The sequence below is a fragment of the Protopterus annectens genome, chromosome 6.part1, assembly GCF_019279795.1.
Source record: "Protopterus annectens isolate FY-2018-M chromosome 6.part1, PAN1.0, whole genome shotgun sequence".
In the NCBI taxonomy this organism is placed as follows: Eukaryota; Metazoa; Chordata; order Ceratodontiformes; family Protopteridae; genus Protopterus; species Protopterus annectens.
In genome coordinates, this window is record NC_056738.1 from 43,145,451 (window position 1) to 43,170,804 (window position 25,354).

The 25,354-nt window shown below is 42.3% G+C and overlaps 1 protein-coding gene across 1 annotated transcript in view; it reads right to left on the reverse strand.

Moving 5' to 3' along the window:
• Positions 1–25,354, reverse strand: part of LOC122805378 (uridine-cytidine kinase-like 1) — a 1,023,926-nt gene that overhangs the window by 197,742 nt on the left and 800,830 nt on the right. Inside the window, exon 12 of the mRNA XM_044075479.1 lies at positions 10,741–10,863. Within this exon, the coding sequence (XP_043931414.1) occupies positions 10,741–10,863 (123 nt within the window). The remainder of the gene's footprint in view (positions 1–10,740; positions 10,864–25,354) is intronic.

The following is a 25,354-nucleotide window of genomic DNA, read 5'->3' on the forward strand; positions in this document are numbered from 1 at the left end:
CCTCCACCTTTTTAGATTTCTTAGACTGCTTAGAGTCCTTAGATTCCCCAGAAGATCTAGAGGACTTGGAAGACTTGGTGGCCACATCCTGGTCACTCAAAGCCTCTTGAAAGGGATGATTTAACAAGCCCCTGTCTACCAATTTCCTTTTTCTCTCTAGTAACACTCTCGAAGAAAAGGAATGGCAAATGGCACAAGACTCCTGTAAGTGGACAGCTCCTAAGCAATAAACACAAGTTACATGTCCATCCGTAACAGACATGTTTTGACCAGTCTGGACACTTTTTAAACCCAGACTTTGGGTGTTTATCTTTGTCATCCGCCATTATGCTACTAAAGAAAAACACAGCAGATAATCAGCAATACCCTAGGCTCTAACAACATGCACACGCAAGGAGCCTGAGAAAAATGTAACACAAATATAGTAAGTTACTCAGCAATACCCTAGGCTCTAACAGCACACTACGCAAAGGAGCCTAAGAAAAAAGTAACACCAAAAATTAGAAAGCTGCTAGGCTCTGAACTCCACACACAAAAAAACCGAGCTTGATAATAATTTTTAAGTTTAACTACTATTTACTAAACTAGGCCAAAATACAAAAGGCCAACAATAGGATAGGCAATATATAGATATATATATATATATATATATATATATATATATATATATATACACATACATATCTGCAGAAATACTAAACTACAGCAGAAGAGAAAAAAACTAGGCCAAAACATGCGAGGCCGATATATGACAAATTATTAATCACACACAGGAAAGGGGAGCTTTTAAGAAGCTATAACACGAACTACCTAACTAAAACTATTTAAGAGTGTTTAGCAACAATATTAAAGAAATAACTGCTAATATATACGTTTTGAAAAAGAATTGGCCCGAGCTTGCACTGGAACCTCCAAACTAGATCTAGGGTAATTCACAATGCATCATTGGATAGGGGCTTGGCCTCGAGCTACTGGAAGACCTCGAGCTTTGCATATGGCCGTACAGGAGCCGATGGATCGTCTCCGAACCCATCAGTAAAGAATGGACGGCAAGATTGAACAACTTCACTCTAGCAGTTTATTTTCTATCTGAGCATCTCTCTTCTGTGTATCTGTAAATATTCTTGATCCAAAGTCAATTGATTTATTCTCTTATGGAATCGCAGCTCCTATGCCATTCTGAATGGCATCGACTTGAAACACAACGGACTTATTGAAATCATAGTAGTTTAATAATGGATCAAAGCACAGTATTTTAATAATGGATCTGTAAATAGTTACTTGACAAAAGCATTTCCTTACTCATAGCTCCATTCCAAGTTACATACTCCCTAACAGCTTCCTCAGAGGGCAGTTACCTCAAGCACCGTAGGTACAAAGTTTGCAAAATACTGCTCAAGTCCTACAAACCTCTGTAATGTCTGCCTGTCTTCTGACTTTCAAATTTACACAACTGCTCTTTTTCTGTGTTAAGCTTTGATCCCTCAAATGTTAGACTATGCCCCATGTAGTTCAGGCAGCTCACTCATTTTACATTTGCACTTGTTTAACTATGAAATGTACTTTCTTAACTTAAAAAGCAAGTGTATCAGTCTCTTATGCTTTTCTTGTGTCTATACTAATACTAGCAGATCCATCAAGTATGTTTACAACACATTTCAAACTTCAAATTACCTGTGCAATGTTTTGCAACATTTCTGGTACTCATAAAATACCAAACAGAATATACTTTCTTAACGGCATATTATATGTATACATTTTAGAACTTTCATTGTCTAGCTTTATCTGCAAGAATCTCTACTGCATCTTGTACTGAAAGCTTGAAATCACCAACTGTAATTAATGCTTTTATTCTTTGATTTCTTTATTCAGCTCGTGCAAATGAATACAGATGAGACTGGCTTTACAACAGTAACCATGCTATTTACACACTGTATTGACTGCAAGTGCTTCTTAATGGTACATAAGCATTCCATTTGCTTCAATTCCCACCCCGTTGTACTCCTGACAGCTATCAATGTTTTTCTTGCAAGATAAAGAACTGTCATAGCACCATGATTTACTTCTATATACCTTCTTGAGAAAATTCCTAAGCCCAGTAAATCAGTAAAGATATACAAGGGATCATGTATGGCTTTGCATAGAATTGGGATGTCTCTGTAATTATACGATTGTTGCTGTAAACGTGCACTTTTTGGTTGCATGTTGTGAACTCATTTTTCCATTCCTAGCTTCTCATAAGCCTGATGATCCAAAGTATTACCAGCATTTATTTCCATAAGTGCAACTATTTGAAAAATAATCTTGTACTTCTTGATTTTATATTCACCTCAGTGCCAGTTTACCCAATGGCTTCTTCCAGTGGCCAAAATATGTGCAATGTGTAAATGCCCCTGCCGACTGCCTTGGAATTATCTTCATAACATATTAAATACTGCACTGCAATTGCATCTACTGTGAAATCAACTCGTCTTGCTAAAAGTCTGACTTGTATTCTTGGTTTAAGGCCTCAAGCACATTTCAAGATTTTGCTACCTCCAGCTCTAGTAGTGCCTACCAACCTTGTTAGCACTGTTCATATTTATATCTCTGTTCAAAACCATTCTTGGCACACATCTTCCTTTCCATCTACATTTTTTAGCTGTAGTGCTGTGTGACTTGCTGTTCTCTGCCTGAGTATTGCTGATCTCTGTCTGCGTTTGATTTTGGACTGGAGTTATTCATTTAAGTGTTGGTTACTTCCATTTTTTTATCTTTACTCTTATATTACCATTTTGTTTTGTTTTAGTTTTTTGTTCATTTTAGAGTGTCAAGAGGGCTTGCCTTGGGTCACTTAAAAAATAATTCCTTTGCTGACAGTGAATAAAATCCAGATAATTAGTGGGAGCAGCTCAGAAACATCATTCCTCATTTAACTGCAAATATTTATTGGCGTCTTTAGCTGTAGTGATGCGTGACTTGCTGTTCTCTGCCTGAGTACTGATAATCTGCGTCTGCATTTGACTTCTCATATACTCACCCTGCTCTTGTTGTGCTTTTAAACTTGGTGGCTTTTGAATTGCCCTCCCCTACTATAAATCTAACTTTGGACACTCATCTTAGTCTCATCTCATCAGCTCATCCAACTGAGCACTGACAGATCAACTAGGAAGCCCCACAGTTTCTTAAATGTGAATTAACTTTTGTTTCCTACCTTCCCACTTATTATACTTGAAATATACTTTCTTACCTTAAAAGGCAAATTAATCAGTCTTATGCTTTTCTTGTGGTTGAACCAACACTATCAGATCCATAAAGTATGTTTACAACACATTGCAAGTTTTCAATTACCTGTTCAGCATTTTGCAACACTTCCTACTTTATGTAGCTCTCTGCTGCATATTCTTAAAAGTGTTCAGTTGCATTTAATCTGCTACATTTATTAATTGCTTGTTAGTAGCCTAATTATACTGTAACTGTTATTCTAAGTCTCTTAGTTCTGATTTAAGCACATTATCTTACATAGGAAGGTTTGTGGTCTACACTCTTGTGGCAGGAGAGGTAGCTTACACCCTTGGGAATTGCTGGTTGAAGGCTTGTTGTGTCTGCTATACTAAGTGTCTTTGTTGTGGTTTAAGCACTTGGACTCAATACCAATTATTTTACATTAGGAAGATTTCTGGTTTTCACTTGTGCGAAAGGAGAGGGTAGCCTCACCTTCTGAACTAGGAATTGCTGGTGTAAGTCTTATTGTGCCTTTACATGACTGGCTAGATGGTAGTTTGTTTAATATTCAAATATCTGTGCCCGAGGCATTTGGCAATGCTTGGCCACTATGCATGCCTGAAGCATTTGGCAATGCTTGGCCACCATGTTACTTGAGAAGAGTGCTGCTGGTTTCTGCTAAACTCTACAAAAACCAAGACTCAGATTACCAAATCCACTTTTTCGGCACTTGCTTTTCACATTGTTTCTGTCTTAAATATCTATACTTTTTTGACACTTTTACAGTCTTTAGTTAAAACTGCCTTGGTTCCACTTCAGTAAGAGTAATGGGGACTGGAGTCATTTTCTGGCCTGGGATTGTGTAAAGGAAAGAAGACACTGCTGTTTCTGATTGGCCATAGAGCATTGTTTGTGTTTACTGAATTTCCTGTAAAGTTTAAGAGTCGGATTTGCACAATGCTTGGCTCGTAACCTATGAACAAGTGAAGACTTGTATTACCATATCAACTGTTGCGACACTTGTTTTTCCATATTGTTTTTGCCACAGCTGCATTAATTGCTTCTGTGTTGAATATATGAGCTTTTTGACCTTTTTTACACTCTTTAGTTAGAACTGCTGCTCCATGCAGGAGCGGCTAGCAGTGATCTATACAGACGCTGATATCTTGCAGCATAATTCTCCCTTATAATCTGCACAGAGGCAGATCTTTCTCAGCGTAAATTTCACTTAAAATATCCTTACTGTCTAGACAGACTTTTTTTTTAAATAGAGGATCTATTTTGCCAATAACTGAGCATTGCTCAATAAGTTCCTTGTGTTATTGACCTATTCTGTATTTAAATTTCCCTCATGCCTCCCTAGTAGAATAGCCATGGATATGCACTTTCCGACATACACTCTGTGCTCAGTTTGGTTAAGATGGGTATTCTGAGGCACTGTGGCATTGTAGCAACTGCCTCATGTACACACTTATTATTGATAAAATAGATAAAGTATGCAAGAGGTGTAAATATACTTAAGCAATGGAGGCAAAATGCTCTCATACAACCAAAACTAATCTTATAGAGGCTGTCAGTAATGCTTGTACCACACCTACTGTACAAAGTAAAGACCCTTCACATAAAACAATTTATGACAACGCACTTGGAGGTAACATTCCTAAAACACTAAGGCCTCCTGCACAGACCAGTCAAAAAAAGGATCCTCAGCCATCACATAAACGCTCAGTTAAACCATCACCTACAGCTACACATAGTAGCACTGTATCCAGTGCCTCTACTGCCAAGCCCTTAAGGCAAACCAGCACGCACAAATACATTTCCTGGTCACTGGTAACTCTATTGTGAGGCACACCAAAGTCCCCCTCACCAGAATGAGTAAGGAGCAAGTCACAGTTAGCTGCTTTTCCAAGACTACAATCTGTCATGTCATACACACACTCAGGTCATTGAACCACAGGTACCAATATGACATCTGTGCAATCACAGAAACCTGGTTCAAAGCTGCGGAGAGCACCCCAGCTTTACCTGGTTACTCATCCTATCATACATTCAGACCTCAAACTGTGGGCAGTAAAGCCAAAGGAGGTGCAGTTTTAATATACATTAAAGACATACACACCTCCAGGCTGGTCAAAAAGTATGACACACAGGAGACACTCCAGGTGCAGTTAACCATTGACAAGACCCCTATTCAAATCACAGGTAGCTACCGGCCTCCAAATCTGAATCAAGATGCCCAATCTGCCTATTTGGACCTCTTCGAATCTATCAAGATTCAACCCTTTACCCTGATCCTGGGAGACTAACTTCCCAAATATAGACTGAATGAAGTACTCATGCCAGAACACAAATACCCAGAGATTCCTTGATTTTGTCAATACAAATGCCTTAAAACAGCTAGTCAATACCCCCACAAGGGGTGATAATATCTTGGACTTAGTATTAACCAACATGAGTAACCACTGCAGCATCCCTATAGTATCATCCTCCACCCTGGTAAGATCCAACCACAAAATGGTCACTTTCGAAGTCACCAACTCCCCTCTAGCTAGGATCAGACAAAAACTTCTCCAAAGTTGATTACAGCCTCCTGAAGGATGGTATAAATAGCTTCACTGCCCCCTCCCCCTCTGTAGGAACTGGCACCAATATCCAAAATTACACCAAAGCACTATACGAGGATTTATATAGATGCATAAAATCAGGAATACCTGACAGGACTAAATCATCCTCCGCAAGGAAGCGTAAACCTGTCTGGTGGACATCTGCAATACACTCTATAACAAAAGGAAAAAATTGCTGACCAAGAATGAGCAGGTGCCCAATTGGAAGCAATGTCTCCTTAGCCTGAACAAGCAAATAAGAGGACTAGTGAAATCCTCCAAAGCAAACTTCGAGTTCAAATTGGCCACATCTACTAGAGATAATCATAAGGCCTTCTTCACATATGTCTGCACCCTCAAAGGAAGCACCCAGACCTGTTCAGAACTGGTGTTCAAGGACACCACATATATAAATGCTGTAGATATAGCAAACTTGCTGGCTGACCTATTCAGTGAAAACTTTACCAGTTTGTCCCCCCATCAGTAAATCAGGACATCCCTGTACCTGCCCCCTTTCCCTTATATCTAGGGAACAGGTCACATTGCTCTCTCAAAGACAAAAAATACAGCCTCCATAGGACCTCATAACATCCCAGGTAGCATCCTATGTGAACTCAGGCAGGAACTTGCAGCATCATTACGCACCCTATTCAACCAAAGCCTGAGTACTGGCTTCATCCCAGCTGACTGGAGGACAGCCACTGTCATCCCTTTACACAAAGGTGGAGCGTCCACCGATCTGGGAAATTATAGACTCATCAACCTAACTAGCCTGATCTGCAAGGCCATGGAATGGATCGTCATGGACCTCATTAACAAGGACATTGGCAACCTCCAAACACTTGATCCCACACAGTTTGGTTTCGTCAAGGGGAGGTCATGTCTGCTAAATGTGGTCAACTTCTTTGAGGCGGTCACCAAAGCCATGGACGAGAGGAAGACTGTGCACACCACCTACCTTGACCTGGCTAAAGCCTTTGACACTATTCCCCACTCTGGCATAATAGACGAACTCTCTCAACTAGCATAAATCCATATGTTACCAGACGAGTAGCAAACTGGCTCACTGACAGAATCCACGCAGTCAAAACAGGGGAAGCCACCTCAAGTAGTAGACTCGTAGCAAGAGGTGTACCCCACGGTTCGGTCTTGGGATCTCTGTTATTTGGGATATACTTTTCTGAGGTGCAGATGAAAACAAGTGGGCTATGGCGGACCAAGTTTGCAGATGACTGCAAGCTGGGCGCTGTCATCAATTCCCTTAGTGATGTGGACATCCTCCAACAGGGTCTCACTCAAACAAATGACTGGTGCCAGAAACATGGCCTCAAGCTGAATACCAAAAAATGCATCATCATCCCCTTTGGGGAGAATGACATCCCCACAAATTATCACATTAATAACAACGTCCTAAGCACTCAGTCATGAGGGATTTGGGCACCCAGGTCGATAGTAACCTAACGTTTGACCACCATGTTGCTTCCGTGGTACGGAAAGCCTTCTACATGGCCCACCTCATAAGCAAGGGTATCTCATCACCCAGGAACGAGGAGGTCATAACATCCCTGTATTCTTCCCTTATAAGGCCCATTATGGAGTACAACGCACCTTTCGGCATGTACCTCGCAAAGCACATGCAGCAGATGGAGAGACCACAGAGGTTCCTCACCAGGAGAATCCAGGGCCTCAAACACCTACCCTACACAGACAGGCTAAAAGTCCTATCCCTCTACTCAGTTTCATACAGAGTCCTCAGAGGTGACCTCTGTCTGGCATGCTAGGCGATCATGGACCCCAGCTTGATGGGACTGCTGCATATCCGCAAGTCAAGCTCCACTCGAGTAACCTGCACGCATGGCCTCAACCTGGTCTGTGACATCAACAGGACTTTTTGGCAGGACAGATGTGTCCCAGAGACTCTCTCATCTATAGAACAGACTCCCTTCTCCACATCAGAGTACCTTCTTTACCCCTTTTTAAGCGCGATGGGAAACAGAAAATATACACATGGGATTCCACCTATGTCCCTGCTGGACAGGGGCATTGGGTGCTGATTTGGCTAAACTCTTGGCTAGGCTTATAAGGGCCTCAGGGCCAATAGCCTAGTAACCTCCTATGATCCTATGCAGACATTAGCATTCTTCAAGACTTACCTTTGACTAACAAATGATGCCAAAGCCACAGTCTTAAACTCAGTGCTAAGAAATGCATAATGGTACCCTTTGGGAAATCAACCATCTGGGCTAATTACCATGTAGACAATATGCCCCTAAGAGTCAACTCAGTGGTCAGAGATCTGGATATGCACGCAGACAACAGCTTTACTTTCGACCACCATACGGCCACAGTTGAGGAAATTCTTTTATGCTGCATCCTTATAAATAAGAGCATAGCATGTAGGTCCAAAAAGGTCATTATCCCACTGTACTCTGCCCTTATCAGACCAGAGTACAAAGCTTCCTTCGGTATGCACCTGACCAGGCATATGCAGCAACAGCAGCGACCTCAAAGGTTCCCTACAAAAAGGATAAAATACTAAGAAATCTTCCTTATACAGAGTGGCTTAAAGCCTTTTCCCTCTACTCAGTCTCCTACAGATTGCTGAAGGGTGATCTACGCCTGGCTTACAAGGCATCTGCAAACCCCACTCTTAAGAATCCCCTGCATATTTGTAAGTCAAACAGTACCAAAAATACAAGATCTAAGAACCTGAATTTTGTCTGTGACTTAAACAGAACATGCCAGAGAGACAGGCAAGTGTCCCAGATACTGTTCCTCTTATGAAACAGGCTTCCCAATCACGTGAAGCTGAGTTTGTCTATTACAAATTTAAGCACATCCTAGATCAGGTATGAGAATAGGAAATTTACACTGGGCCTGGGCACACATGTCTCTTATGGACAGCGATAGCTTATAAATTCCTGGCCCTCAATGTCCTATTTGGATACAGATCATCATTACTCTTTTGGAAAACTTGGCTAGGATTAAAAAGGCCCCTGGGTCATTAGTCTAGTAACAGTCTACGAACCTGTGTCTCTGAAGAATGCCCTCGAGGTTCTGTCACAAATTCTACAAGATGCATTAAAATAAGTAAACATCTTCCCTCTTGTCTGCAGACACAGGTACTACATGAGGCTTTAGTTTCCACACACAGTATTTTCTTGTCTATTACTACTATGGTGCATAGTCACATGGCTTTCTTTTTGTATCTGATTAGTTTTACAACACACATTTACTTTATCTGACTCACATTTTAGCTTACACACTTGTGCTTCCTCACGGAGTATGAATGCTTTCACTTGTTCTGCTCCCATCCACAGCTTTTGATAAAGTCAGGTATGTTTCTTTTTTAAAGCCTACCTACCATTTATAGAATAAAAAATATGAAACACACTATCCCATTTTCTTATTGGTGAATCATGCTACTTACCAAATTAACAACCTTTGGCTCTATTCTTCAGCTTAGTAAGAACCACATGCAATTTCTAGGACGACATGGCCTCAAAGCAGAACTTTCTGTTAACTGCTATTTGATCTATCTTCTCCTTACAGAAAAGGACAGTTAAATACTGCTAAGGCTCCTTCCTCAGTGACATGAGGGAATGAAACGGACCAAAACTTTTCAGGCTTTTCAGCTAACAACCTTGTAGTGAAGAACAAACTTTGCATGAACAGAAAGAATATCTGAGAGGTGGCAATATTCTTCCACTCAGTATTATACTTCTGCAGTTCCAAACACAAATGCTTGAAAGCAAATACTGTTCTTACTTCTGCAGATATAATTTTCAACCTTTACTCCACATATCTGTGCGTCTGTACTGTTTGGATGGCAGGTAACACAGAGACCCAAAGGATGTGATTAGCTCCCATGAGGTCTTTAATCAGACCAAGCATCTACAAGAACCACATCACATGTATCTTCTTGTAGATAGAGCATAAGCATTTAAAGCTCAATACACAAAACATGACAGTAGGTTTAAACTCTTTGAAAGGAAACTCTCATTGCTTTAAAATAATGTTTCGTTAAAAATGTCTTTATATTGTGTATTTCCCCCAAAACAAAATATCACTGTTCATCTCTAATACCAAGTAAAAATATCACAGCAGGAAAGCAGAGTGGTTTGCTGCAATGACACAGCATAACAATGAACTTTACACCCAAGCAGGATCTGGAAATATCCCCCAAATCAGTGCCTTGTTTTAGTTACCCATCCATATATGCCTGCTTGCAGATGCTGAGGCAGGCTATGAACTTGACTACCTCGCAATGCATAAAAGCATTTTACTGGGCTGAAATTCTGGTATTTTCTACAGACCTCCACATCGTGTTCTGGTCACAGGTAACAGAATGAGGTATGGCTTTGGGTCCTGTTTTGTGAGTTGGTAACTACAAGAACACTTATGGGGGGGGGGGGGGGGACTAAGCATTATGGGAATTTAAGACACATTAGGTGTGCTATTAACTATGTTCACAGCAAAAAAAATTGGAAGTGCATGGTGATATACGTCCCCTTAATGTGATGGTCATGCCACAGCACATGCCATCAGAAGGCACAAATATTCTTCACTTCCCTCTCAAGCCAGTGGGGTATGAGATCTAAAAAACTTCACACCTGTTCACATAGCTGCAGAAAAGCTCTTGAAATAAGATCAATACATTTTTCTCTAATAGCTATGGCTGACATTTGTCAGCCCTACAGAAATTATCTGAACTTAACAGTTTTATAAAGTCCACACATACTTAAAAATTCCAAAATCAGCAATATTTACTACCAAGTCAGTGACTAGTCCTAAAACTAAAGCTATGCTTATTCACATATTTCTTTGCCAAGATCACATTTCCTATATGCGAAACAAGCAGCAAAACTAACATAAATGTCCTTATCTAATTAGTATAACACTAGATCTGCAGCTGTTGCCAAGTGCTTACCTCAGGTTCTCCTGTATGATGATTAGTCTGTATAAGAATTTTTCCAAGTCTGATATCTTTACATACTGCCATCAAAGCCTGCTCCATTGTCTCCCCTGCACGCAGGATCGACACTCCTGTGATCTAGAAACAAAGGAACACCTGCTGAATAGGTATATATCAACAATGATTAAAACACTACTACATTTTAAATTTCTACATAAATTAAAATTTTACGTACCCTTACTGCAAAGCGAAATTTCACTTACAGAAGTGAAACTCCTTTCAAACATACTACACAAATCCACACATGCATCATACTAGGTGGAAGTACAACCCCTCAAAACAAATAGGTTTGGGAAAATAACCTCTCACACGCCACCTCTACATCTGTAGCATCTCAGTAGTCTACAAGACATAAAACAAAATAATATCTTCCTGTCCCCTCATCCAAAACACCATAGAAATTCATCATTCTGATACAAGAGTCAAGCTGTATTCAACAAAAAAAAAGTTGAAATCCTCAGTGAAGTGTACAGTGGAACAATGACCTCTCTAGAGTGGCTAGCAATCCCTTTGAATACCATACAGGTCATAGTGAAGGCCCTTCTCACCAAGATGACAGCCTGCTAATCAAAGGGGAGATCCCTATCCCTACTGTCTTTAATAACAGAATCTTAAGTGCTTTCACTCCAAAGCAATAGGGTGGCAGGGATGACTTCCTTCAAAAATTACTACATTTGTCAACAATGAAGGCATTATTTCCATATAAGGTACATGCTACGTACAGCATTTTCTAAAAATCTACAATATCTGCGGAAAGACAAGGTTATCAAATTTATAACCACCAGGAAACTCACTTAGTCAGAGAGTTACTAATTTATCAAACATTCCCTTACATAACTGTAAATGATTCTACTAAGGTCTTTGAGTGACAATTTGCCTACTGCAATAGGACGACTTCTCAGACCATTATATTTACATTAGACAGCACCAAGATTTAATCTAAGAAATCTAAATTATGTTAACAGATGCTACGGAAGTCATCAGTTTACTGTCACATTAGATTTTAGTTTAGAAATTATGCTAGATAAAGATATAGGAAATTTCATGTAACCCTATCCTTCAGAAGAAAATATTTAAATTTTATTTATTTTTTAAAGGTCTGTTACTATATATAATAACTCAAGCCTACGATCCAGAAATGCCTATTTTTGACTTTCGCCACAAATTAGCATTTCTCCAAGTCCAAACAGTTTCAGACAAAAAGTAAGGAAAATGATAGCGGCTACTTTGGTTCAGTATACTCTGATTTCGAAGTCCAGATAACAGTTTTAGACATAAAGGACACGAATAGAATAGCAGTGTACACTCCATGGAGGTTAAACAGACTTCCAAACATACACAGCATCTGTATTTCCTTTTAAAACACGTTACTAGAATGCAAAGTCCATCTCCATGCTAAGGTAATGCAGCTTATGAAGGAAACTGAGAATAATAAACAAATTTTATATCAATAAAAGACAAATTATACACGTCCAATGAAATACACAGCTATTTACATGTTAACAAGAAAACATACACCACCTGACAGCCACTATAAAAAATCTTGACACAAAATATATCTTTTCAGCAATGTGTGTCAACTTTAGGTTTAGTCAATACTTTAAAAAATAAGAAGTTATGCACTCACCATAACGCTCCATGTGAGTTCTTCATCTCGCCGTCATTTTTTACTGATATGTTCGGAGCTGATCCATCGGCTCCAATACGGCCATTTGCAAAGCTCGAGGTTTGCCAGTAGCTCAAGACCAAACCCCTTATCCCATGATGCACTGCTGGAATTACCTCAGATCTTGTTTGCTGCATGTACTAAAGCCATATAAGTGAGCTACCCTCCCATGGAGGGGAAGAAGAACTGAGCAAACAGGATGAGACCAACCTCTAGGTCAACTATCAGCCAGGTGGGGAAAGGAGGGAGGGACGTAAGAATGACGGCGAGATGAACAACTCACATGGAACGTTATGGTGCGTACATAACTTCTTAATGTGAAGTTGTTGAATCTCGACGGTCATTCTTTACTGATGGGTAGCGTCCCTAGCACCCTCAGTTTCGGGTGGCTCACGGGAGTACATTCTTCAGGACAGTAGACCCAAAAGAAGCCCTGTCCCTGGAGGCCTTATCAACTTTGTAATGAGTAATAAAGGTATGAGGTTTAGACCAAGTGGCTGCAGCACAAATGTTATCAAGGGGCAATTTGGCTTGGAATGCAGAAGATGTAGAAACTGCTCTGGTTGAGTGAGCTTTAATCTTGTGTAGTAAGGGCATATTAGCAGCTGAATAAACAAAGGTGATACAGTCAGATAGCCATTTAGAAAGTGTTGTTTTAGTCACTGGTCTACCTTTTCTGGCTTCAGAAAATGACACAAAGAGCTGGTCTGATTTCCTTATATCCTTTGTTCTGTCCAAATAAAATCTGAGCCGTCTGTGAACGTCAAGTTTGTGCAGCATATACTCCAATTTATTGGAATGGTTAGGGAAGAAGACTGGTAACTCAATGACTTGGTTGGTATTAGATTCTGAACAAACTTTGGGCAAAAAGGAGGGGTTTGTCCTAAGAGATACTCTTGTCAGCATGAAAAATCAAATAAGGAGAGCTGATAGATCAAGCCTGAAGTTATGACACTCTGCGGGCAGAAGTAATAGCTACCAGAAATATGGTTTTCCACGACAAATATTTGAGATCACAAGATGATGCTGGTTCAAACAGGGGGAGGATTATAAGAGACAGCATAAAATTTAGATTCCGAGGAGAATAGGGAGTTTTCACTGGAGGCCTCATATGAAAAGTTCCTTTGAGAAAGGCCTTGGACAATTTGTGGGACATTATGCTTAGCCCGTCACCTCCGAAGAGAAAGTTAGATATAGCAGCCAACTGGACCTGAACTGCTGTGGCTGCCGCTCCTTTATTAAAGATCACAGTCAAGAATTCTAATATGGACGTCAAGGGGGCTTGATAAGGATCAATGTTCTGCTTAGAAGCCCATATGGAAAATCTCTTCCACTTACTAAGATATAATCTTCTGGTGGACGGCTTATGGGAAGACAAAAGGATCTGTTTTGTCTCATTGGAAAAATTGTGAAGCCTGGCTATGAGGGGAACTGGAGCAGCCAAGCTGTCAGCTTCAGTGACTGCAATGAAGGATGGAGGTGTCAGAAGGTCTGGAACTGGGTACATAATCCATGGATCCTCCAAGAGATAATGATGAAGAAATGGGAACCAAATCTGCAGAGTCCAATGAGGGGCTATAAGAATGATGGTCCTTCCCAGAGATTTTGCTTTCTGTAGAAATCTGGGTATCAACGGGATAGGAGGAAATGCATAGAGGAGACCAGGGGGCCAATCCTGTATGAGTGCGTCTCTTAGGGCTTCTCCTGAAAGGGGAATCAGGGCAAAGTAGCTTCTGCATTTCGTGTTGATGTGACTGGCAAAAAGATCGCAGCAAGGCTGGCCCCATTTGCGGAAAATCCTGTCCGCAGTCTCTGTTCTGAGGGACCACTCGTGCGGCAACAAGATTGCTCTGCTCAGTTTGTCTGCTATCACTTTGGATCTCCCCGGGATGTGCGTTGCCAACAGAAAGCGCTGGGAGGAGACAGCCCACTGCCAAACTCTGAGGGCTTCTTGGCAAAGGGGGTAGGACTTGCTTCTGCCTTGCTTGTTCAAGTACCAGACTACTGACATATTGTCTGTCTGAACTGCAATCGTTCCTAGAGGAAGAGAGTCTTGGAAGTACTGCAATGCCAGAAGTACTGCTCTTATCTCCAGAACATTGATATGCAGATGTGACACTTGATCCGTTCATGTGCCTTAGGCAGTCTTTCCCTGAAAATGCCCCCCACCCCCACCCTATCAGGGAAGCGTCTGTGGTCAAAGTGGCTATTAGAGGGGGTAGTACAAAGGGGCATCCTATGGTCACATGAAGAGATGTCAACCACCACTGGAGATCTCTCTTGCAAAAGCTTGTAATTAAAATCGTGTGATTCATTGGAAGTTCCTGATAAGACCACTGAGTGAACAGCAGCCATTGAAGAATCTGCATATGCATCCTTGCTAATGGTATAGCCAAGATCGCTGCAGCCATCAAACCCAAAACTTTTAGAACTTCTGCGGCTGGTGCTTTGTTTTTCGATATCAATGTGCTGACATGCTGGCGAAGAAGAAAGACTCTCTCGATTGGAAGTTGTAGAGTGGTGAAGTGTCTAACTCTGCCCCTATAAAAACGATATGCTGCGATGGCGACAAGGCAGACTTTTCTGAGTTGACTGTAATGCCTAAGTGATTGCAGAGTGTCAGAGTGTATTCCCTTGCCTGAATCAGTTGATGCCTGGTGGTGGAGGTAAGGAGCCAATCGTCTAGGTATGGAAACACCTGGAATCCTACACACCTCAGGTGAGCCGTGACCACTGCCATGCATTTGGTGAATACTCTGGGGGCTGTAGTGAGGTCAAAGGGCAGGGCTTGAAATTGATAATGATTGGCTCCCAGCCGGAAACGCGGGTGATCTCTGGATGGCCTGGCCATTTTTATGTGGTAGTACGCATCCTTGAGATCTACCGAGCACATCCAATTGTCTTTCCCTAAAAAGGGAAGTATAGACTGTAGTGTGACCATCTGGAACTTCTCTTTCTTCACAAATTGGTTGAGTCTGCTGAGGTCCAAAATGGGTCTCCAGTCCCGTTTTCTTTGGAACCAAAAAGAATCTTGAGTAAGTTCCAGATCTTATTTGGTCTGCTGGGACTGGCTGGATGACTCTTTTCTAGCAACTTGTGGACCTCTATAGTTGCTGGTTCCTTGTAACTGGGTGGAACGTCCGGGATTCTCCTTGCGCGTGGGGGTGGAGAACGGTATGAAATACCCTCTGGAAATAATACTTTGTACCCAGCTGCCTTCTGTTATATCTTGCCAGGCGTCTGGGTACAATGATAAGCAACCCCCGACTGCCTCCAGAGCAGGACAGTCGGGCCTCCTTTCAGGAGCGCTGATAGGGCTGACCAGAGAAGTGATCTCTGTCACCCTGGTGTTGCGGACCTACTCTGCCGCGAGGGCGGCATCTTCCATTATTACCCCCTCCTCTGCCCCTAAAGGGGGGGGGGGTTCACCACGTGCATCCTGAAAGGCTCCTTGGGCTTTTCAGAACCACATCTTTCCTCCCCTTTGGCCTTTGGGGTAAGGCCGTGTAGAGGTGGAAAAATGGACTCTGACGGCAAAAAACTCCCTTACCAGCCTCAGTAAGAAACTGAGATCCCTCATAAAATCCTCCAAAGCTAGTTACAAAAATCAAATTGCCAAAGATTCCAAAGACAACCACAAGGCATTCTATAACTATGTCAAGAATCTAAATGGCAATGCTCAGATCTGCTCTGAGCTAAAACAGAATGACATTAAATATACTGATCCCAAGGATATTGCCAATATCCTGGCAGACCGATTCAGTGCCAACTTCACCCCCCTCTCACCCGCTAAATGGCCTATCTCAATACCGGAAGATTGCCAAATTCCGGTAATAACGGCCACACAGGTAAAAAACGCACTCTCCAAAGCTAAGAATACAGCATCCGTGGGACCAGATAACATCCCGGGCTGTGCACTACATGAACTACAATATGAACTGGCACCTCACCTAAGTGTCATGTTTAATCATAGCCTCACCTCAGGTTTCGTGCCCACTGAGTGGCGCAGAGCTACAGTTATCCCACTCCACAAGGGGGGGGATCCACCTTGGATCCCGGAAACTACCGTCCCATCAGTCTCACGAGCCTTATCTGCAAGGCCATGGAACGTATTATCATGGAACTTATAAACAAAGACATTGGCAAACTTCAAACATTGGACCCCACCCAGTTTGGGTGCATGAAGGGCCGATCTTGTCTCCTGAACCTGACTGGCTTCTTCGAATCAGTCTCCAGAGCCATGGACAAGGGTAAGATAGTCCACACAGCCTATCTAGACCTTGCCAAAGCCTTTGACACCACCCCCCACTCTGGAATCATAGATAAAGGGTAAGGTGGTCCACACAGCCTATCTAGACCCTGCCAAGGCCTTTGACACCATCCCCCACTCTGGAATCATAGATAAACTTACCAAGCTGGGCATTAATCCCTGCGTCACCCAATGGGTTGCTAACTGGCTTACTGATAGAACCCACACTGTAAAAGTAGCAGACTCCAAATCCAGCTCCAGACAAGTGACAAGTGGAGTACCTCAGGGTTCAGTCCTGGGACCGCTCTTGTTTGGCATCTACGTCTCTGAAGTACAGGCCAACACTAAGGGACTCTGGCTAATAAAGTTCGCAGACGACTGCAAACTGGGAGCCATTATTAAATCCCCAAATGATGTGGACACACTACAAAAGGGCCTTACAGAAACAAGTGCTTGGTGCCAGAGCCATGGGCTCAAGCTCAATGCCAAGAAATATATAGTTATCCCCTTTGGGAAAAAACATGTACCCGTGAATTATCATATAGGTGGCAGTACACTAAACACCGAAAGTGTGATGAGAGACTTGGGGACACAGGTGGACAGTGGGCTCACCTTCGATAACCACATCGCCACAACGGTCAGGAAATTCTATGTGGCACACCTTACCACTAAGGGCTTTTCATCCAGAAAAAAGGAGGTCATTGTCCCACTGTACTCATCTCTCATTAGACCCATTACAGAATACAACACCCCGTTTGGTATGTACCTCTCAAGCCATCTGCAACTGGAAAGGCTGCAGAAATACCTCACTAAAAGAATCACAGGCCTAAAGCAGATGCCCTACGCTGACCACCTTAAAAAAACTCCAGCTATACTCTGTCGCATATCATCTACTCAAGAGGCGATCTCTGCTTAATATACAAGGCCATGTCAAACCCAGAGCTGTTGGACATGCTACACTTAAAAGAAATCCCAATCCCTCAGAGCCACACGCTCCAGGGATCTAAACCTTGTCATCACAATAAACAAAACATGCTGGAGGGATAGGTTCCTGACCCAGACACTCCCCAGACTCTGGAATAGATTGCCCATACAGGTCAAGCAGAGTGCCTCTTTGGCCTTCTTCAAAAGGAACCTTGACGATTGGATGGGAGAAAGGAAATTCACCCTGGGGATCAAGTCAGCTGCTCTGCTAGACAGGGGTCCAGGGAAGTAAATAGTGTGGGAAGAAATAGCCAGGGAATTGTTATGGCTAGGCTTGTATAGGCCCTAGGGCTGATAGCCTAGTACCAACCTATGAACCTATGAACAGAGTCTTTCCTTCCTGTTCACACCTGGTCAAAGTTTCCTTCAGTTTAGGCCCAAAGAGAGATGCGCCATCAAAAGGGGTGCTCACAAATGAAGACTTAAAGGGCTCCGTGAAGGAACACAGGCACATCCAGGAATGTCTTCTGACAGCAATTCCTGTACCCGCTGCCCTACTCATCCCATCAACTGCATATGATATGAGACGCATGGACGAGTTCACAATGGAATTTGGAATTTAGGGTAGCAAGCTGGGCGGCAACTTTATCAGAAGCCCCTGCAGCTACAGTACCTTGAAGAGTATCTCCCAACTCCTTAAGGAGATCTCTTTGCAAACTAGTTCAGGGATCGGAGTGTAAAAGTCGCTGAACTAATCATGTGTTTCCCATATTTATCCATGATCCTGGACTCTCGGTTAGGAGGATGGATAGATGAAGAAGTCTCAGACATTTCCTTTTTGATGGCCACCGCCACCACCATGGCATCAACAGGGACTCCTCTGGACAAAAAAGATTTATCTATGGGAGCAAAAATAAACTTGTTAGGCCTTCGAGGGACAGGCTCCATGGACTCCGGTGACTCCCACACCTTCCGAGAGACCAGCTGCATGTGCTCATCGAAGGGCGGAGACTCCCAAGAGATGGAAGGTTGAGACCTGAAAGCCTTCAGGAGAACTGATTCGTCCTCAGTAGGGCTTTTGGACTGCCAATCACAACTCTGCCTAAGGATCTCGAGTATCTCCGCAAAGGAGATATCCTCAGAGGGGGATCGTAGGACCCTTCTGACTCATCCAAGTCAGTGTCAGATGTCAAAGACTCCTGCGGGGAGTCCAAGTGGCTCCTCTTACACAATCTCTTCCTGGGAACCTCCTCAGTGGGAGCCTCTGGGGAGGTCTCAGAAGAGCAGGGGGTGCCCTGTAGAGCTACCCGAGGCTCAGGGTCTCTACGCCTAGCCTGGATGATGGAAGCAGAAGCGGACACAGATGCTTGGGGGAAGAGGAAGCCAGACCCGGTATCGAGGATGTCTTCGGGGACAAGGCTATCCTCATGGCATCGAAGGCATCACGGCTCCAGTGAGAAGGAGTCGACACATCCGAAGGAACTGCCAGCCCCTCCCACACCAAGGCCGTGGGATCCAAGCCAGTGGTAGGAGCCGAGCCGAAGCCCCGAGAGGAAGAGTCGGCATCGACAAGTCGGTGCGACTATCCTCTTCGGACCAGACAGGTTGGGGCCGAGAACATCAGACTAGATAGAACAGAGGACACCGGAGCAGGTCTCGGCTTGCCAAGAACATCAGAGTATATAGAACAGAGGATACCGGAGCAGGTCTCGGCTCCACAACCAACAGGTTGGTCCCCTCCGGCTCCGAAGGTCCAGTACGGCTCAGAGGAGGAGCAATCAAATCCGGGGCAGTGGTCTTCGGTTCCGACACTGGGGTCAGAGCAGACAACACTAACAAGGCCTGGTGCCCGTAAGAGCTTCTGCACCAATCGGTCCATATTCAAATCCGAGAGGCTAACAGAAGACCTAGAGTAGTGCACCGACAGTGCCGATTGAAGAAGTGGAGATGCAGGTCTCTCAGATACCGGCTCCAGAGCTGTGGGCTGGCTCCAAAACTAACAGACAGTCAGCTCCAAGATCTGTGGAGCCGATGTCCCAGGATCTTCCACTTTCTTGGACTTCTTAGACAGTTTGGATTCCTTGGAGTCCCCTGAAGACTTTGAGGACTTGTTAGGACTTGCTGGCCCCATCCTGGTCACTCAATGCTTCTTGAAACGGATGCTTCAGCAAGCCTCTGTCAACTAACTTTCTTTTCCTCTCCAATAAAACCCTAGAGGAAAGGGAGTGGCAAATACTGCAGGACTCCTGCAAATGCACAGCACCTAAGCAATAGACACACTGAACGTGTCCATCAGTTACAGACATCTTTTGCCCGCAGTCTGGATATTTCTTAAACCCAGACTTTGGGTGCTTGTCCTTGTCCTCAGACATATCCCAAAAAACAAATGCCTTAGACTTAACAACAAAACAAAGCACACGAGAAGCCTAGAAAAGGACACTCAGAATATAAAATATCAAGAATCACCTAGGCTCAAACACACCACACAAATCCTAGATAACAGTCAAATTTACAGTATAAAACACACACACAATAAACAATGGCCCAAAAAAAAAAAAACGAGGCCAACACTAGCTACTGTATATATAAGAAGGCAGATAATCAACTAGGCAAAAACACGAGGCCACAAACTATCTAAACTATGCTAAATAACACACTTGGGAAAAGGGAAGCCTGTAAAAAGCTACACAAAACTACAATTAACTAACTATACTATGTGAACAATATAGAAAAAATTCTAAATAACTTGCGAAAATACGCTTTTTAGATGAAAAACTGGCTCGAGCAAAACTGGAACCTCTGATCCGTGCCACGGCAAACTAGATCTGAGGTAATTCCAGCAGTGCATCATGGGATAAGGGGCTTGGTCTCGAGCTACTGGTAAACCTCGAGCTTTGCAAACGGCCATATCGGAGCCGATGGATCAGTTCAGAACCCATCAGTAAAGAATGACCGGCGAGATTGAACAAATTCACACTGTATCTTTCTCTCAGTTCATGATGTCGGACACGACCAGTACATAGGAAGACAAAACCTGAGATAATCCTGATCCAATGATTACTGTGCCCTAAGTCTGATCTACAGTTTTACTGCACAAGAGGCATGGGGACCATGGCTACTAAAGTAGAACACTGAAGGAGAGGCATAGGGAGATGGCTACTAAGTAGGACACTACAGGAGAGGCTACTAAATAGCACACTACAGGAGAGGCATGGGGAGATGACTAGTAAGTAAGACACTGCAGGAGAGGCATGGGGAGATGGCTACTAAGTAGGAATCTGCAGGAAGAAAGCCTGACTGTAATCCCCCGCCCTCCACCTTTATAAGGGAGAAGGCACATCTAACCCAGTTCCCTGATGCCAATTTGCTGTGCTGCTTTCATGCAAGGCTCTTTCCAAACAGGTAAGTTCACAAAGCTGTAAGCTTTAAGCATTTAAAGGGTATGCTTGACTGTCAGAGTTATACGGAGAGATACTTGTATGTAGTGCCATTTTTGATGAGTTCAGAGCAGTGTCGTGTGTTATTTTGTATTTTCCTGATGTAGGTAAAGAAACATTTGCAATTACTCTAAGCTTCCGATGCTAGCCTAAGTTTATGGGAAACTTTAGTTTTCCCATTTATGTTTTTCCGTGCCTTGGATAATTTTTTGATGCCAACCTTGATTTGTGGGTCTTTAGTCTTGCTATATATTCTAATGACCTTTTTTTTCTCTTACTGTATTTTTTTATTTATGCAGGTGGACCACCTGACAAGTTTGATCTTTCCTTTCACATTGTGTTTAGTTTTGGTACACAGTGACAGGTTTATACAGTTTTCTATGTGATCGCAGTATTTACCTGCATGACTTCTAGCTATGTTTATATTTTTGGGGGGTATATTTACGTCTGAACGTAAGAGTTTTCATCACAGAATTCTAAGAAGTTTGCATGTTTTAAGTCTTTGAATAGTGTGGTATTTACCTCAGCTGGCTTAGGAATTTTGAAAGAGATGGTTACCAATTTGTGTTCAGATTTGACCGGGGAAGGGTATCCCTGCAGGATAGTACATAAAACTGCCATATTTGTAAGTCAAGAGCATTTTGACCTTTAGTGGGCACTAACTATCTGATCTACTGAATTCTTGTTTATCAATTGAGGAATTTTTAGGCACAGCCTACATTTGAAGTACAGGTGTCCTGAAATTTTTGGGAATAGCCTACATTTCCCAAAAATATGAAGTACAGGTCTCCTACTACATCACTGAGTAGTTAAGCTGTCCTTGACAAAGCAAATGGGCTGTATAACAGTTCACTGCATGCTGAATCCTACTGTATCACCAGTTACTGAGCCAATGGTTGAAAATGGTCATCTTTTCCTTGTACCATTGCATCACTTTTGGTGGAGTTAGGATTACGCTAAATACCAGAGATTTTCTTCCATTTGTGACGTACTTATGGCGAGCTCAGAAATCTCTTTCCACATTTTCCCTAGGGTTTCACATACCAGATCACTTACTCCCATTTGAACCATTATCACATCATAGTTATAACTGTTCATTTTAAGGGTCTTTAGGGCCCCTTGAGACATCAGAGATCTTGGCCCAGGAAAGGAAACTCACAGCCACATTTTTTCGTCCAGCCTTGTGAGGGTAGAGGATAGTCTGAGTATCAAACAAGCATGCAGGCTTGACAAATCATCACCCTACACAATTTCATCACAATCGGTAGTTGGGGGAGTGTAAGAAATGCAACATACTCAAAAATTAGAATTTTCTTTCATAAAATGCTTCAGCTTAAGCTTCCTGCATATCCTCATCATGAAACAAAATTCCTACCACCACCTATATTACCTATTACCATCTGTTTAACTTCCAAGTGTTTCTCTCACCTTGTTCAGATGCAATGATGATCATTAGATCTATACAATACCTTTACAAAACATAACATTAACATACCTATATGCCTATTCCCATGTAACTGCATCTCTAGCTCCAGGATGTACAATCCTTCTGTCATGCACCAATACGCAGGTTCTAGTGCAGATCACTGCAAAAGGAACTTGATCAGGATTGCAACTGCAATGTGTAATAAATGTGAAATATATTTACATACACACACGTGTGGAATTATGTGCTTTCAACACCTACCACTTACATGTTAATAGACCAATGTTACATCATATCAAAGAAGTGGACCCCCCCCCCTCAAGATGCTTTTCATTTCTCAGTTATCTGTGATGCAAAGCTACACACTTTAACTGTGAGGGAAAAATGAGAGAGACAACCTCGGTACCACACCTACAAAACCTAACTCTCCAGATAACCACACTGGATAATCTACCATTTCTGGGCTAAAAACAACATGAATGCTCAAAGCCTATTTAACAACAACTTGGTATACAGCTAGATGGTTCTGTATAAACAGGATATAGGTGGCATGTCAGAAACATGTCTTAAGCTGTATCACAAAAATCAAGAGTTTGCACCACCTTTGAATGGCATATACAGAAAGGATGGAATAAACAAATGCAGTAGTGGAGATGCAATCATCTCCAGAGATAGCTTTCAGTAACTCTTTGCCACTACTCAAAATGGTGCAATTCTTGTTTCAGTCAAAATTAACAGTGCACGGGTCACCTAGGGAGACAGCAAAGAATACAGGGTGCACATTTCTGGCAATCAGGTAATAAAAATGAACTGATCAAATGATACCTCTTGGCTGAAACAGCCAACAAAATTAGTTGTATTAGAATTGCAGCCAAGTGAACAGCAGTTTTGAAATGGCAAGAAACTACAGCTGTGCAAGTTATACTTACCCGTACCACGATGTTCTAATTCCTCATTTCTGCATTAGCCTTTGGGTTATATGAGCTGTATCGTGCCCAAGACAACCACCAGCCAGCTTCCAAAAGCTCTGGCTTCCTACCACACCTTCACTCTGACTGCAGAATAAAGCAGTCCTGCGGAAGGAAACATTTCAGATTAAAGAATTTTCAGGACTTTCCTGCCCAAAAGTTAAGGAGTGTAGTCATCTTGAACCACTAAAAGTATGTAGTAAACAATTTTATACTCCAGAAAGTAACTATATACAAAAAAAGAGAGAGAGCAAGAGGGTAGGTGTAGCTACTGCAGCAATGAGGAATTTGAACATCTACTGTTATGCATAAGTGCACCTTACAACACTGTTCTATGTTCAACATTCCAGTGCAGTAGCTCTAACTATATGGGCTGATTACCAAAGTCTATCCAACATTGGGAGGAAGAAGATATGGATCCTGGAGCCCTTAGAGAATGGTCCTAGCAAAGCCGGCCCTGGATATAGAAGAGGAATCCTGTTTGCAATGCCTTCTAAAACTATATGTAAAGGACCATGTAGCTTTCTCTAGAACACTTCAACAGTCCACCCCTTTCCAATATGCCATCAAAGAAGCCAAGCCTCTAGTAGAATGAGCCTTTATATGGTGGGCATAACTAAAGGTAATGGCTGTGGAGAATCATCTGGAAATGGTCTGTTTTGACATGGGTTGGCCTTTCTTTGTCTCAACATTAAGAAATAAATAGCTGACCAACTTTTCTAAAGGACTTACATCTGTCAAGATAGTATTGGCATTGTCTAGCCATGCCCAGAGTATGTAGAATCCTTTCTCCCTGGTTCTGAGGATTTAAATAGAGCACTGAGAGACTGATGGCTTGATTTACAGTAAGCTATGAAATCATCTTAGACACAAATGAGGGATTTGTACTACCACTATGGAAGATCAGATATGGTTCACCCACCATGAGAGCTTGCATCTAATATCTGTGCAGATGTCACATAAATGAAAATAGCTTTCCATGTAATGAACCTGAAGTCTGCTTGCAGACCAGGTTCATATGGAAATCCGGCTAACCTTTCCAGCACAGAGTTAAAATCTCAGGAAGGAATTTATTTATTTATGAGGAAGACTCCTTTCAAAAAATGTTTAAACATTAAAGAAAATGAAGGATCCATGGGTAGACATGATAGAAAGATGTGCCTTGATACAGGACAGAAGAAGCCAGAAGACAAGAATACTGAGAATCCCTCCCTACTGGTTTTAAAAGACCTGACATCACACCCAACATTTTCTGCTCAGTTTAAAGATCACCTTATATCTGAGATAATGTGCACATGCTTACCCCCTAGACACATCACAAAATCCCCCACTCTCCACTTCACCAGTCAGGCACATTTGTCTCTCACATTAATTCCTTACACTAATATGCAACATCTCTTCCACATTACATACAGTGAATTTCAATGTACTCTTACCTTACTTTTGCAATATTTTACACTTTGTGCTCTGTCCCTTCACTACTTACCTCTCATCTTCTTCCCTCTCCACTCTAACCATCCCTTCCCATTGCCCTCTGTACTGGGTATTTTTTATCACCGTTATTGATTCACTGCCATCTTCATACAGCATTTTGTTTGCATTCACAACACTTCTTGTTAACTTGCTTTTCTACTGTCATTCATATTTGTCTGGGCTGAGACTGAAAGAGGTTCATCTGGATGAGTGCTCTACTCTGGTTACCAAATTGGATAAATAAACTCACACAACTAGTTCAGCACCAATGGTACATAATCCCTGACAGGACCTTAGGCACCAACTAAAAATAATTTCCACTTTCCAATACAAGATTTTCTTGCCTCCTTTAGAACCTTCTGAATGCAGAAACAGGTGTCTAAAAGGAATTAGAATTGAATCATCCAAGCAATCAGTTCAAGATGT